The 16,629-nt window shown below is 41.4% G+C and overlaps 1 protein-coding gene across 1 annotated transcript; it reads right to left on the bottom strand.

Moving 5' to 3' along the window:
- Positions 1–428: 428 nt before the first annotated feature.
- Positions 429–14,667, bottom strand: LOC118616366 (zinc finger protein 791-like). The gene is made up of 4 exons (XM_036241949.1): positions 14,581–14,667; positions 3,757–3,883; positions 3,504–3,564; positions 429–2,221 (listed from the first exon to the last, which is right to left on the bottom strand). The coding sequence occupies exons 1-4, from the start codon at positions 14,581–14,583 to the stop codon at positions 568–570; spliced, it is 1,845 nt and encodes a 614-aa protein (XP_036097842.1). The 5' UTR covers positions 14,584–14,667; the 3' UTR covers positions 429–567.
- Positions 14,668–16,629: the final 1,962 nt, after the last annotated feature.

Raw genomic sequence — 16,629 nt, 5'->3', positions numbered from 1 at the left:
TTAAGAAAAGAGGAATAGTTATCACGGGTAAGGAATATCCAATATTTGCCACATGAAGCCAATAGGAAAATACTAACAAAATACCAAATTGTCATTATTTCCCTTAACCTGCAGAATATTTAAAAATTTATATAAAAATCAAGCCTACTAGTATATATTACAATTACATTTCAACTCACCCATGGGTCCAACATACTTCAAAATGGAAAGACAAAAATTTTATAAGTGGTTTAAGAAAAAACACTACCAACTAAAAGCTTATGTACTGTTACTTAAAGAGTACTTACAGAATTGTCTCAACTCATTATTCATTTGCAAAAGTAACAAGAAGAATCCATAGTCCAGAGACTGAGTTTCAGAATAAACTGCTGATAAAGACAGTATATTTTTAGCTTTTAAAACATTTCTTTCATGTCACAAATTTTCTGGACTATTACATGTGAATTAATTTGTATCAGGCCTTCCTATATCACTTACATTTATAGCCATTTCTCTCCAGTAGAGTTTTCAATAACTTTGAGTGTATTTATAAAGAGTGAAAACTTTCCTGTATTTATCAGTTACAATTTATCCAGTGTGCATTCTCATGACATGTTTATGTAAGGATGTGGGCCAATTGAAGGCTTTCCCACAATGCTTACACTGAAGAAGTTTCTCTCCAGTATGAATTCTTTCATGGCTTCTAAATGAACTAGGTCGACTAAAGGCTTTCCCACATTCTTCACATTTATATGGTTTCTCTCCAGTGTGCACTCTCATGTGACCTCGAAAGGTTGTGCGATAAATGAAGGCTTTCCCACATTCCTTACATTCATAGGGTTTCTCTCCAGTGTGAGTTCTCTCATGTACTTGAACATAACTAGAACAACTGAAGGCTTTACCACATATTTTACATTCATAGGGTTTCTCTCCAGTGTGAGTTCTTTCATGTATTCTAAATGAACTGGGACAGTTGAATGCTTTCCCGCATTCCTTACACTTATAAGGTCCATCTCCAGTGTGCGTCATCATGTGTCTTCGAAAGCTTGTGAGAGATACAAATGCTTTCCCACATTCCTCACATTTATAGGGTTTCTCTCCAGTGTGAGTTCTTTCATGTATTTGCAAACCTAGAGCAGAACTGAAGGTTTTCCTACACTGTTTACATTCATAGGGTTTCTCTGCACTGTGAGTCCTTTCATGTCTTCTAAAGGAAGTAGGACAACTGAGGGCTTTACCACATAGCTTACAGATATAGGGCTTTTCTCCAGTGTGAGTTCTCACATGAACTTGAAAAGTTGTGAGCCAATGGAAAGCTTTTCCACACTCTTTACATTGGTAGGGTTTCTCTCCAGTGTGTGTTCTTTCATGTGTTCGAAAGGAACTGGAACAACTGAAGGCTCTACCACATTGTTTACATTCATAGGGTTTTTCTCCAGTGTGAGATCTTTCATGTATTCTATATGAACTGGGACAATTGAATGCTTTCCCACATTCCTTACATTTATAAGGTCCATCTCCAGTATGTGTTATCATGTGTCTTTGAAAGCTTCCGAGAGAAATAAAGGCTTTCCCACATTCCTTACAGTCATAGGGTTTCTCTCCAGTGTGAGTTCTTTCATGTTTTCGAAGAGAACTTGGACAACTGAAAGCTTTACTACACTTTTTACACTCATAGGGTTTTTCTCCAGTATGAGTTCTTTCATGACTTCGATAGGAACTGGGACAACTGAGGGCTTTACCACACTGCTTACATTCATAGGGTTTCTCTCCTGTGTGAGTTCTTTCATGTGTTTGGAAAGTTTGATGATATCTAAAGGCTTTCCCACATTGTTTACATTGATAGGGTTTCTCTCCAGTGTGAGTCCGTTCATGTTTGCGAACAGATTGGCGATATCTAAAGGATTTTCCACATTCCTTACATTTATAGGATTTCTGTACACTGTGATTTCTTTCATGTTTTTGAAAAGGTTGGAGATAACTGAAGGCTTTCCCACATATCTTACATTTATAAGGTTTCTTTCCATACTCCTGATACTTGTATGGTTTGGGTGCAGTGTGAGATCTCATGTGCCTATTAAGGGATGAACGACTCATGAAGACTTTTCCACACACACTGCACTCCCATGGTTTTACTTTAGTAGAAGTTTTCTTGTTCAGATTAAGATTTGAAATATGGCTGAAGTTTTCTCCACATTGACTACTTTCTTTACGTCCACAGAGTCTCTCTACCATAGGATGTCTATAGAAGAATTAGGAGTATATGATTAGTGATTTTTTTTTCTTTTTATTAATTTATTTTTGTTACAGATGTTTCTCCTTTTTTTCCCCATTGCCACCCTCCTCCTTATCCCTCCCCATCCCGTCCCCAGCTTTGTTGTCCGTGTCCATCGGTTATGTGTACATGCATGTAAGTTCTGTGGTTTATCTCTTCCCTCCCCGCCCCCCTCTTCTGAGGGTTGTCAGTCTGTACCCTGCCTCCATGATTTCTTTATTAATTATTTATACTTATTCATAAACATTAGAATTATGCATTTATAATTAATAGGGAAAGTATAGGTTTTCTGCTCTGAATTGTCTGAAACTGAATATAATGAATGCTCTGAAAGGTTTGACTGAAGCTATTATCAAAGTAGTGTTACTCATATATGGAGTTTCTGAATACTGTTTCCAAGTAAACTATTTTGGAAACACTGAATATGTCACAATTTAGAAAACATTTTTGCTAAAAATTTTCCAAAATTAAATAAACTTGAAGCTGAGCTGTTTTGGGTCTGCTTATTTTTATTTTTCAATTACAGTTTATATACAATGTTATTTTGTATGTGTTTCATGTGTACAGCATAGTGTTTAATCATATACTTTACAAAGTGGTCCTCCTGATATTTCAAGTACCCACCTGGCACCATACATAGTTATTACAATATTATTGACCACATTCCCTATGTTGTACCTTACGTCCTCATGACTATTTGGTAACTACCAATCTTTATTTCTTAATCCCTTCACCTTTTTCACCCAGTTCCCAAACCCCATTCTATCTGACAACCATCAGTCTGTTCTCTGTATCTATGAGTCTGTTTCTATTTTGATTATTTTGTTCTTTAGATTCCACATATAAGTGAAGTCATATGGTATTTGTCTTTCTCTGTCTGACTTATTTCACTTAGCATAATATCCTCTAGGTCCATCCATGTTGTTGCAAATGATAAGATTTCATTTATTTTTATGGCCAAGTATTATTCACTGTGTGTGTACTTTTTATCCATTTGTCTATTGATGGACACTTGGGTTGCTTCCATATCTTAGCTATTGTAAATAGTGCTGCAATGAACATGGGAGTGCATATAGTCTTTTGAATCAGTGTTTTAGGTTTCTTAAAATATATACCCAGAAGTGGAATCACTGGGTCATAAGGCAATTCCATATTTAATTTTTTGAGGTCTGCCTGCTTGTTTTTAGATTTTCATGACATACAAAGATCCCCTCATGGGACACTGATTTTTGTTGTGAATATAACTTACCTTAGATTTCTTCCCTGGTTTTTGTACTGATCTTCAATGTTTTGGTCTTCACATTTTCTTCCTAAAATGCAGACCCAGAAAAATAAAAAGTTACAGAAGAATTATCACATTGCTGGTCTATGATGAGTTCTGACTACGCCTGGTTTATTTACCAACGTGTTCTCTTTCCCCATTCCAAATCAGACAACAATGTAGATAGACAAGAAACACTTGTTCTCTAAGTAGCTAAATGAAGGAATGTTGTCACCCTTACCTATGGAGGCCAGGTTCCTGAAGGTTTCCCTCATCACATCTCTGTAGAGTTTCTTCTGCGAAGGATCCAGCAGAGCCCACTCTTCCAGGGTGAAGTTTACAGCCACATCCTCAAAGGCCACTGAGTCCTAAAACATCCCACATATGTATATAGGAAGACAAGTAAGATAGACAGTACTGGGGGGTGGGGTCTGTAGTCAATTCATAAGAAGCTCACATGGTCTGTGATTTCAAAATATTTATTCTATGACTTGGTCATCAGAATTCTTATTCACTACACATAACCACTTCCTCACAGAATTAATAGCATCTTGAATCTTTCAGGCACATAATTTTCCTAAACACTGGTCTTTGAAAAAGATCATTAACCCACTGACATCTACATGCCATCTGATGGTAGAATTTGCCCATTTGGTTAAGGAATGAATAGGAAATCCCCATTTCTTGGTGAGTTCAGTGTTTAGGGTCAGCTCTAATTACAGTGGAATACACAGAAAGAACCGCACATTTCAGACCTTTTTTGAGAAGCCTCTAGAGAACCTCAAAGATGACAGGAGAGAGAAAAAGAAAGACACTGGATGTAGCTTCTGATACTTAAAGGTATAAAAACAGTAAACATAGGTTAAGCCCTAGCCAGATAAACTTAAAACCTCACATTAAATGCCTATTTACTGCCCCGGCTGATTTGGCTCAGTTGTAGAGTGTTGGCCTGTGGACCAGTGAGTCACAGGTTCGATTCTAACCAAGGGCACGTAGCTCGGTTTCGGTTCATCCCTGGCCCTGGCTGGGGTTGTGTGGGAAGCAACTAACTGATGTGTCTCTTTCACATCATGTTTCTCTCTCTCTCCCTCCCACTCTATCTGAAGATAAATGGAAAAATATCCTCAGGTGAGGATTAAAAAAAAAGGCCTATTTATCTAGGTTTATCAGTATATCATGTCTGGATTCCAACAACAACAAAATCACACAGCTTCCTAAAAGACTTAACCTTGGACTAACATCGAGATTTCCTGTCAAGATGGCGGTGGAGGTAAACGCAGCGGTATCGCGACCTTCCACAACCACATCAAAGTTACCACTAAACTACAGAACAACCATACAGAAAACTGCCTGAAATCAAGCTGAATGGAAGTCCTACAACTATGGAATTAAAGAAGCAGCCACAAGGAGACTGGTAGGAGGGGCAGAAGTGCGGACGGGCTGGTCCCACACCCACGTGTAGCAGATCAAAGTTAGGAGGACACCTTGGCTGGGAAGGTCCTCCCTGAGGACTGAGGGGTCCCCGTCCCATACTAGGCGCCCAGCTCAGGGTTCCAGTGCTAGGAAGAGAAGTCCCCATAACTTCTGGCTGTAAAACCAGCTGTAACTGAGGCTGAGGTGACTGGAACCCCAGGCAGTTCCTCTTAAAGGGCCCGCGTACAGACTTACTCAGACTTGCACCCTCCAGGCTCCAGCGTGAGAGAGGCAGCTTGAAAGGCACCAGAGACATACAGGGAAGAACTGAGCTGTTTGGCATTGGAGCGAGGGCTGGAGAGGGGGGCTTTCTCCTGGACAGATGTGCTGTCAGAGGCCTTTGTTCCTTTGGTGAGCCCTTCCCTGGGGCGGCAGACAGCCGCCATATCTGGGACTCCAGCAACTTGGCTCATACTGTTTGCCTGCCCTGGTGATTCCCTGAGGCCCTGCCCCACCCAACTTTCAGGCCCACCCAAGCTGTTGCCAGTTGCTTTACTATAGGATTGGCCTGTCTTGGATCCTGCTTCAGGTTTTCCGAAATTCTTTCAAACAAGCAGCATCTGGTCTCAGCTAGCCCCATACCTCTCATTAAGTAATACATAGAAACAAAACAGGGAGGCAGCCAAAATGAGGAGACAAAGAAACAGGTCCCAGGTGAAAGAACAAAACAAAACTCCAGGAAAAGAATTAAGCAAAATGGAAATAAGAACCTAACATGCTGAGTTAAAAGCACTGCTTATAAGGATGTTCAATGAACTTAGTGAGAACCTCAGTGAACTTAGTGAGGGCCTCAAGAGCATAAAAAAGGATCAGTCAGAAATGAAGAACGCACAGTCTGAAATGAAGGAGGCACTAACTGAAATAAAGAATAATTTACACAGATTCAGTGGTAGAGTAGGTAAAGCCAAGAAGCAAACCATCAATTTGGAATATAAGGAAGCAAAAAACACCCAATCAGAACAGCAAAAAGAAAAAAGAATCCAAAAAAATGAGGATAGTGGAAGGAGCCTCTGGGACAACTTCAAGCATGCCAACATTTGCATCTTGGTTGTGCCAGAAGGAGAAGAGAGAGAACAAGAAATCAAAAACCTATTTGAAACAATAATGGCAGAAAACTTCCCTAACTTGGTGAAGGAAACAGACATACAAGTCCAGGAAGCACGGAGAGTTCCAAACAAGATGAACCCCAAGAGGCCCACACCAAGACACATCATCATCAAAATGCAAAAGGTTCAAGACAGAGAGAATCTTAAAAGCAGCAAGATAAAAGCAGTTAGTTACCTACAAGGGAGTTGCCATAAGACTGTCAGCTGATTTCTCAAAAGAAACTTTGCAGGCCAGAAGGGAGTGGCAAGAAATATTCAGAGTGATGAAAAGCAAGAACCTACAACCAAGATTACGCTATCCTGCAAAGCTGTCATTTAGAATCGATGGCCACATAAAGACTTTCCCAGACAAGAAAAAACTAAAGGAGTTCATCACCACCAAACCGTTATTATATGAAATGTTGAAGGGTCTTTTTGAAGAAAAAGATAAAAAAATATGAACAAATAAAATGGCAATGAATACATATCTATCGACAATTGAATCTACAAACAAAATGAACGGGCAGAGCAGAAACATTCTCATAGATACAGAGAACATTTTGTTGGTTGCCAGATGGGAGGGGGGTTGGGGGAATGGGTGAAAAAGGTGAAGGGATTAAGAAGTACAAATAGGTTGCTAGATTGATAAACCACAAAGGGAAGGGGGTTTGGGGTGGGAAGAAATAAACCAAAGAACCTATATGTATATATACATAACCAATGGACACAGACGACAGTGTGGGGAAAGGCAGGAGGGGGTGGTAGGGGGGAGGAGGGGGTCAATGGGGGAAAAATGAGGAACATCTGTAATATATTCAACAATAAAGATAAGTTAAAAAAGAAGACTTAATCCTGAAAGAAGCCAAGGGGAAAAACACACCTTAGCTATAGATAAACAAGGACAATAATTAAATCAGACGTGTTTAAAAAAAATTTTTTTTTTTGTCTCAATGCAAGCAAGGAGAGAGTGGAATTAAATATTTAAAGTGTTGATAGAGGACTTCTGGTCAAGTTGGCAGCATCGGTAAACGTGGTATCATGTCCTCCTACAACCACATCAAAATTACAAGTAAACCACACAACAAACATCATTCAAAACCACCTGAAATCAAGCTGAATGGAAATCCTACAACAAAATTAAATAAGAAGCCACATCAAGACTGGTAAGAGGGGTGGAGACATGGATAGGCTGGTCCCACACCCACGTGTGGTGGATAAAAATCAGGAGGGATACCCTGGCTGTGAAGGTCCTCCCTGGGGAGCAAGGGGTCCCCGTCCCAAACCAGGCTGCCAGCTCGGGGTTCCAGTGCCAGGAAGAGAAGTCCCCATAACTTCTGGCTGTAAAAACCAGCAGGAACTGAGGCTGAGGCTGAGGCTGCTGGAGCCACAGGCAACTCCTTTAAAGGACCTGCACACAGACTTCCTCGAACTCCCTCCCTCCAGGCTCCAGCGTGGGGGAGGCAGCCCGAAAGGCACCAGAGACATATGGGGAAGAACTGAGTTGTTTGGAGTCAGGGTGAGGGCTGGAGAGGCAGCTTTCTCCTGGACAGATGTGCTGGTGGAGGCCTTTGTTCCTTTGGTGAGCCCTTCCCCAATGAGGCCAGCAAATGGGTGCCATATCTGGGACTCCAACAATGTAGCCCACAGTTTGCCCCTCCCTGGTGATTCTCTGAGGCCCTGCCCCACCTGACTTTTGAGCCCACCCAAGCTGTTCCCAATGGCTTTACCATAGGATTGGCTTGTCTTGCCTCCTGTTTCAGATTCTCCTAAATGCTCTCACAAAAGCAGCATCTGGTCTCAGCGAACCCCATACCTCTCATTAAATGGCCTCAGGCCTGGCACTAGGACAGCCAGCCTTGGTTCACAACTTGGCCTTGCCTGGTGACCTCCAAGCCCAGCACAAGAAGTAGCCATCTTCAGACCGCTTTGTAGCTTATGCCTGGTGGCCCCGGGTAGAACACAGGCAGTGGCTGTCTTTGCCCTAGAGCCAGGAAACCCAGTGGACAGTGTCAGACCATGGTGAAGCACCACTACCCAACCACCTCCACAAGTGACACACTCAAGGAGTAGACTCAGTGGGTACCAGAACCTTGCTGAAGTAAGTCTTGCTCTGTATGGTGGGGCTCCACACAGCTGATCACCCAAGGTAGTCAGAGGTTAGTAGACAGTGGGTACAGCCAGTGCTTGCAGCTGATTAGCCTGAGTAAAACCCTCCTAATGATGTAATTTAATCTTGATTGCTGTTGGTACAATAGAAGGGTGTCAAGTCCACAGGAGGGGTGCACCTTGAGGGCCCAGCTGGGTGACCAGGGAGGCTGTGCCATTGGACCCTACAGGACACCTACTACAATAGGCCACCCTAGGAAGCCCAGAAGACATAGCAACTCTACCTAATACATAGAAACAAACACACGAGGGCAGCCAAAATGAGACAAAGAAACATGTCCCAAATGAAAGAACAGAACAAAACTCCAGGAAAAGAACTAAATGAAGTGGAGATAATCAATCAGATGCAGAGTTCAAAACACTGCTTATAAGGATGCTCAATGAACTTAGGGAGGGCCTGAAGAGCATCAAAAAGGACCAGTCAGAAATGAAGGATGCACAGTCAGAAATGAAGAAGGCACTAACTGAAATAGAGACTAATTTACAGAGATTCAGTAGCAGAAAGCCAAAAAACAAACCATTGACTTGGAATATAAGGAAGCAAAAAACACCCAATCAGAACAGCAAAAAGAAAAAAAGAATCCAAAAAAATGAGGATAGTGTAAGGAGCCTCTGGGACAACTTCATGCATGCCAATATTAGCATCATAGGGGTGCCAGAAGAAGAGAGAGAACAATAAATTGAAAACCTATTTGAAACAATAATGGCAGAAAACTTCCCTAACTTGGTATGGGAAACAGACATAGAAGTCCAGGAAGCACAGAGAGTTCCAAACAAGATGAACCCCAAGAGGCCCACACCAAGACACATCATCATCAAAATGCAAAAGGTTCAAGACAGAGAGAATCTTAAAAGCAGCAAGAGAAAAGCAGTTAGTTACCTACAAGGGAGTTGCCATAAGACTGTCAGCTGATTTCTCAAAAGAAACTTTGCAGGCCAGAAGGGAGTGGCAAGAAATATTCAGAGTGATGAAAAACAAGAACCTAATTACTCTATCCTGCAAAGTTTTCATTTAGAATCGATGGCCATATAAAGAGTTTCTCAGACAAGGAAAAGCTAAAGGAGTTCATTACCACCAAACCATTATTATATGAAATGTTGAAGGGTCTTTTTGAAGAAAAAGATAAAAAAAGTGAACAAAATGGCAATAAATACATATCTATCAACAACTGAATCTATAAAAAATGAACAAGGAGAACAGAAACATTCTTATAGATACAGAGAACATTTTGTTGGTTGCCAGATGGGAAGGGGGTTGGGGGAATGGATAAAAAGGTGAAGGGATTAAGAAGTACAAATTGGTTGCTAGACTGACAAACCTCAAAGGGAAGGAGGATTGGGGGGGTGGGAAGAAATAAACCAAAGAACTTAAATGCATATATGCATAACCAATGGACATAGACAACAGTGTGGGGAAAGGCAGGAGTGGGGAGGAGGGGGTCAATGGGGGAAAAATGAGGAACATCTGAATGCAGTGCCTTAGACTGCTCGGCCATCCTGACGGAACATCTGTAATACATTCAACAATAAAGATAAGTTAAAAAAATTCACCTTTGCCAATTATAGTAAAATCATATAACTATATATGATTTTAATAGAAAGTTACTAAGTTATCCAGTTAGTATAATCAATGCAATTAAAGACTGCTTTTCATCAGTCAACAAAGGATCTTCAAGCATATTAAACTCATTTAGAAATTTATTCTATCAAGTTAAAATCAAACTATCTTAAAAGAAGGCCAAATTCAGCTGTTCAAAGGCAAAACAGAAGGGATAATAATTTCTTCACTAAATAGGTATACAGTGGTTTTTAATCCTTCAAGGCCCTATTTAATTTACATTAGATCATATGAAGTTAGGTAGAATTAAGGACTGTGGGGTCCCATTTTATTAATATAATTTGAAAGTGCCAAAGACTAAATTACAATTCAACTTATTATTCATTGGTTCAAACCTTCCTCGCTGGTTGTGGTATATACTTTAAGAAAATGCATGCTATGATCATGGAGAAATTAGGTAAGATCATAGTTCTCATGGTTAAGGTGAAACATCCTTTATGGTATTATATTTTATATTATACTAATTATATTATATTCAGTACTCTATATTATATTCACGAATTCCCCTAACATTATCAGGGGTATCTTGCTTAAATTTAGTGGGATCCCTCTGGGATTAGAAATATGGAAACGAAGGAGTGTGGATCAGCCTGCCACGTACTGGCTGCCTTTCCCCATTTCTTCTCTTCTCTCTCTAGATAACTGCTCTTTCAGGAAAAGCCACTAACTAGATGGGTCCACCTCTTGTACAGGGTATAGACCCCTTCCTCTCATTTGTGCCCTACACATTGGGGCCAACTCAGCCTCTGTCACAGCTTCACTCTAATAGATAATTCCCAACAAAGACACAGACCCAGGATTAATTTAAGGAGGGCCCTGATCCCATACTCCTGCTTCCAAATGCCTCAGAATTCCTGAAACTGTCAATTCTGGTTGGCTGAACATCAAACTAAAGCTTGGTAGGCTTAGCAATGCCATAGGGGGAAGCACAGCTCACAGCACTAGCTCTCCAGCTGTGCACAGTGAGGGCTACCATCAGGCAGCAGAGCAGGTTAGAGCAAGAGAAGACGGATCCACCAGTGTGGTCTTGTCAGGATATGCTGTTTATGGTGTCAGCTGTTATGATCACTTGCAGAGGGATGGTTACCTTGACAATGATGACATTGGTGTGTGGACACACACACACACACACACACACACTCCCTCTTATGGTAGGAAGAGACTTGTGATCACATAAGGAAGGTCTCAGGAGGGCAGGGCAGCCTCTCAAACAGCTCTGAGATGGCTTCAGAAGGCAAGGAAAGGAGCCTGGCCTGGGTGTTCAATGGGGTTAGGGGGAGGGCTGGGGCAAGAATCCTTGTCCAAGGGTAGGGGCTTGTGTGATTTGTATTTCCTGCCATCTCTAGAGGAAAGACCACTCAGACTTTTCCATCAGTTTGTCCAGGTGGGAGCCCAAGGGGCAGAGAGAGGGGGAAAGTTTTAGTTGCAAGAAGTCAGATACCAAAAAGTGTGGGGTCCAACTGCTCATTATAATAAAAGACTAACAAGATGCTCAAGAAATTCAACATTGGTTATTGGGGGTGGCTGAAACAAGAGCCCTGGAGGGGACCAGAATGTTCCTTTCAGTGGTGAGTTGACTTTATCTTAAACCTTTAAACGTTATCTTACATAGACTTAAAACATTGTTTTATATGTTTTTATTGCTTTTTTAGAGACAGAGGAGGGACAAACAGAAAGAAACATCGATATGAGAGAGATACATCGATTGGCTGCCTCCTGCATGCCCTCTACTGGGGATTGAGCCCACAACCTGGGCATGTACCCTGACTGTCAGTCCATGGGATGGCGCTCTGTCCACTGAGCCACACCGGTGGGGCTGACATAGACTTCTGCTAGCCACTGCATGCATTGCTTTAAAAAATAAGCCGAGTAATTTATATACACCATATTTTTCCTATTTAATAGTCTTTAAATTATTTTTTAAAATTTAATTTTAAACTTATTTTTTTCTTTTCAACATAGAAAACCATTCTAAGAGTTAATTCTTTAAACATTAATACCTATTAAAGTTTAAACCATAAAAAATAAAGAAATCTCAAATCTTTTTCTAACCAAAATAACAAGAGGCATTATAGCTTCTTATATATCACTCTGAGGGTTTATTTCAGGGATAAAAGCATATTATAATTAAAAAAAATTTTTATTGATTGATTTTTAGAGAGACAGAGAAAGGGAGCAGAAAGAGAAACACTGATCTGTTGTTCCATTTTATTTATGCATTCATTGGTTGATCAATTTGTGTATGTGCCCTGACTGGGGATTAAACCCACAACCTTGGTGTATCAGGACGATGCTCTAACCAACAGATGCCTGGCCAGGGCAAAGCATATTATAATTTTATTTGAGTCTACTCCATTAGATGCACCAGTATTTTCAAAGATTTATGTAAGTTTTGAGTAGTTTTGTCTTCCTATTAATTAAAATAGGAATTAATTATCCTTATGCCTAAGCAAAATTATAGCATTTAAATTTTCAAGGCTCTCTAGGGGCATGCACATTAAAGAAACTGACCTAAAATGTAAAATCTACCTGAGAGCTCAAATATACCCATCTCATACCTTGAGGATTTCTTGCCTAAAAGGAACAAATAATCTGTTTGGTTCCAGAATTTCTTGCCTTACTCCTATGTATCTCTCAATCAACTTATATTTTCAAAGCCCAAGAGCTAAAAATCTTACACACTCACCCAGAAAATATCACAAACTGCTAAGGAAAACTAGAGTTCAGAGCTTCAGTATATAATATTATGAGTATCCAAAGAAAGAAATGCAAATCTTTGACTCAGGTAAGATAAGCCACCTGCTTCCCCACAGTTCAGAAGAAAACCCACATTCTCAAGCTTCCAGTCCCTATGTTGGGATACAACTCTTAAAGTGGATCAGTCTCTGATGATGGAGGTATGGGGGACACCTGAGCACCCACAGGAATGTTCTCTGGGAGCTCTGCCTGCCTCTCTCCTGAGGTAATAATGGAAAGGCTGTCTCTCTCAGGCTTTAATTCTCACAAGCAAGGAAACACTTAACCAGATTCAATTTAAGGTCCTCACTCCCACCCCAAAACTCCCAAATTCATAAACCCTTGTCTGGAAGACAACTGACCTTCACAGACTTTCTCAATGTACACAAATTACTCTGAGAGCATCTACACTGTGGATGCAATGCTCAAGCCTATACCTAGAATCAAGCCCAAGGAAATCACAGTTACAACCTTAGAAGGTATATCTGCCCCATCCCACCCTGTCCTCTCCCCATCCCTATCCCCAGCTTTCCAGGGCAGTAGTTTCTCCCAGAATAAAGGCTCCTTCCCTGGTGAGTGTGAGTAGGTAGGACACCTGCAAGGGGAGGCTTCCGAGGAAGAACTAACTGGGCCTTAAAGTACTTCCCTTTTAGGCTCAAGCACACCTTAGCTTAGACTCACCTTAGGCTTCTGCTTCCCATCCAGTGCTCTGGACACCAATATTTTAAACACACAAACTCAGTATTTAAACAATCCAATAAAATCACATAAACCCAATGTTTAAGTGTAAAGGATGGGAGAAAACTGTAAGGCATTTTTTTCTGGTTCAACAAGAAAATCTGCAAATATCTATTCCCTTCAGAAAATAAATGTTAGTTAATTATTATTTCCATGGCAAGCAACTGTTTGGAAAATGATTATACTAAACTGGTCTAGGTGCTGCAAGTCTAAGCCCTGATACTGCATTTGAAATCAACCAAAAGAAGAGATCTCAGAATGTTTTTATACTTGCTCATGGGGGGGGGGGGGGGCAGGAAGGAGACAAAAATTTTAACAAAAGGATGTAATAATGGAATTTATTTTTTCTGAAATTTACCTTTTCCTTGGAAATGTTTTATATTATAGATCTATTGATTAAATACATTTATATTCATTGAAAAAAAAGAGAAAAAAGGAGACTTAAAGTGAATAAACCACAAACGCAAGAGATAGGCAGCGCTTGACCTGGAACGGTGTTGTAAAGAACAGATCATCCAGTAAAGTTTCCAAACAGGGACACCCATAGGATGTCTGTGCCCAGGAAAAATTCTGGGGGGACAGGCACAAGGCTTTTTACACAACCCAATTAGGTGGTTTATTCCTAGATTTCCTCTTTCATAAAACATCCACAGGAAAAAAAAAATGTAAAAAGAAAACCATCCATGGCTGTGTGGAGAAATGATATACAATTAAAATACTGCGTAGGGTGAAATGCACCACGGAGAACAAATAGTTAATAATGATGCTGTGAACTAGAGAGGGGAAAATGGCGTTTGGGAATGTGAGGAAAGATCTGGAAATTTAGGGATTTACTGCCAGTCCCAGAAAGACCTAGGTTGGGGTACAGGGTCATGGATTTGAGGTCCTGCTCCCCAATCATTTGTAAAACTCAGGAGAAAATGGGTCCTCCTGGGGAGAAAAAGAGGGGCTGGGGACCACAGAGACCACAGCTCTTCCACGTAGGAACCCTGGAGACCCAGTCATGATTGTCTCCTGATGATCCTCCCTGTGGTCACCGAACATTCTGGGGGAGACGCAGCCAGTGACCAGAGAAAACACCTGGGGTCTGTCTAGTCGCCGGCCAAATCCCCATGCTGCGTGCCGCGCCCCTCGCGGACTCGTGCCCCCAAAACTCTGGGCTGTTCTCCGGAAGGCCGGGTCCAGCCACGCTTGTTCCACTAACCCCCTCCTCCTCCCCAGTCTTCCAACAGCCCGCCCACGCACTCACCATTTCTCGACTTCGGGGGTTTCCCTGTTGTCCACCCTGTGGCTACTGCAACAAGTGCTGGTCACAGCGACAGAGGATGTGGCAGAGCTACTTGGGGCCTTTAAGAGTAGCGAGAAAGGATCCGGAGCAGACCGCAAGAGAAGCGATGAACCCGCAGTCCACGCTGTCATCAGAGCTCCGTCCTCACGTACGTTACTGGAGACTCCCCTGATTGGACAATTCGAAAGGCCCCGCCCCCTCCTGCCTGAGTGACAGCAGGCTGGAGGTCACGTCTTTGAGCCGTCCTTGTCTGACCACTGAGTCTGCACCAGTCCTTTAACCATAAGGTTGTCAGGCCACTCACGACCTTTCTTCATAAACAGAGACACTTAAAAGTGACCACTTTATATGTAACGATGACTCTAGCACCATTTTGATCACTGAACATTTCCAGCAGGGAGAAGTCCTCCCTCCCCTCCCCACCCACACTCATTTGGTACTTTGAAGAATCCTGTGGTCACAGGGGCACTTGACTCTGGAGGGAAGTTTGAGCCCACAGTCCTAGACCAGGCCCCAAGCCTCAGATGCCAGCAAGTGTGAAACATATGAGGTGACAACATAAGAAACAAACCTGTGAAGAATTTTTGTCAGTTTATTTTAGCTAAACTGTTAACAATTGCTGGGAAGCACAATCTCAACAGACTGAGCTAATGCTCCAGAGAATGGCAGTTTTGCACCTTATTTTATGCATTATAATCAAAAGAGAAGACATAAATGGGTTATACGAAATTCACTGGTGATAGATTAGGTAGGTGGGAGGAAGCAAAGTGGTGGTGGTGAAGTAAATCTCTGGGATTGGACAAAAAGTAAAATGACAGACATATATATATTTTACATAGGTGGGTACAGGATAGTTAATAGTGAACAATTAACAAGACAAAAACAACAATGAGAGGATTTATAGTCTCTAGGGTGCATTGGTTGTGGAAAAAGGTAAGTTACCCTGGCATTCCAAAGGTATGTTATCCTAGATGCAAAAGACATTAGACAGGCTTAGCTAAAGTAAAGACTGACTTTCATCAGGGAAGATTCTAGCCTAGGATATGACTTCCTGCCATGAACTGCCTCTGGTTAAAAAGTTTTAATTTCAGTGTGGCTGGTGTGGCTCAGTGGATTGAGCATCCAATGAATGGACTGGGAAGTCCCAGTTAGATTCCTGGTCAGGGCACATGCTCAGATTGCAGGCTCAAACCCCAATGAGGGGCATGCAGGAAGCAGCCAATCGATGTATCTCTCTCACATTGATGTTTCTATCTCTCTTCCTCTCTCTCTAAAAAAAAAAAAAAAAAAAAAATTCAATAAGAACAAAGAAAGAAAATGGCTTAAAAAAAGTTTTAATTTCAGACCATCTTTTGTGGTTATTTTAGGTTTCTGAGTTTGCAAGGCTGCCATGAAGACCTTCCCTGAGCTTGTCAGGTTAGCATGTGGCCCCTTTTCGTTCACAGAGGCAAAGTAACCAAGGGAAAACCTTTTCAGGGAACTTTTAATACTCATACTTTGAAAGGTCAAAGGAGGCAAAACTGAAAGAACACTGCTTAGTGAAAAATAATAGATGGCAAAGGTATGAAGAATAAAGAATCAGAATAGTGGTCATCTATGGGGCAGGACAGAAATGAGTCAGGGATGGGAACATCTGGAGACCCTCACCACTGCCCACAGGTCATTTATGAATCTTAATGATGACTCCTAGGGTATTTGTACTGTTATTACTAAGTTTTACCATAATTCAGTTGGTACAATCTTTTCTAAATATATATTTATATATATATAAATTTTTTCTTTGTTGATTTTAGAGAGAGAGGAACAGAGAGAGTGATAGAAACATTGATGAGAGAGAACACTGATTGGCTGCCTCTAGCATGCCCCCCACTGGGGATCAGGCCCACAATCTGGGCACATGCCCTGATCGGGAATCAAACCTACAACCTCGCCCTGGCCAGTTTGGCTCAGCGGTTAGAGCGTCGGCCTGCGGTCCAGAGAGACCCAGGTTCGGTTCCCGCTAAGGGCACG

This window comes from Molossus molossus, unplaced genomic scaffold, assembly GCF_014108415.1.
Source record: "Molossus molossus isolate mMolMol1 unplaced genomic scaffold, mMolMol1.p scaffold_m16_p_4, whole genome shotgun sequence".
NCBI classification, from domain to species: domain Eukaryota; kingdom Metazoa; phylum Chordata; class Mammalia; order Chiroptera; family Molossidae; genus Molossus; species Molossus molossus.
Note: the sequence above shows the minus strand (reverse complement) of the source record. Positions and strands in the feature narration are given on the sequence as shown.

Bases quoted from the DNA above. Each gene is read 5' to 3' on its own strand.
- LOC118616366 (XM_036241949.1), bottom strand. The intron at 3,565-3,756 runs GTAAGGGTGACA...TCTGCATTTTAG, and splicing joins CAGGAACCTGGCCTCCATAG to GAAGAAAATGTGAAGACCAA. The intron at 2,222-3,503 runs GTAAGTTATATT...ATTCTTCTATAG, and splicing joins AACCAGGGAAGAAATCTAAG to ACATCCTATGGTAGAGAGAC.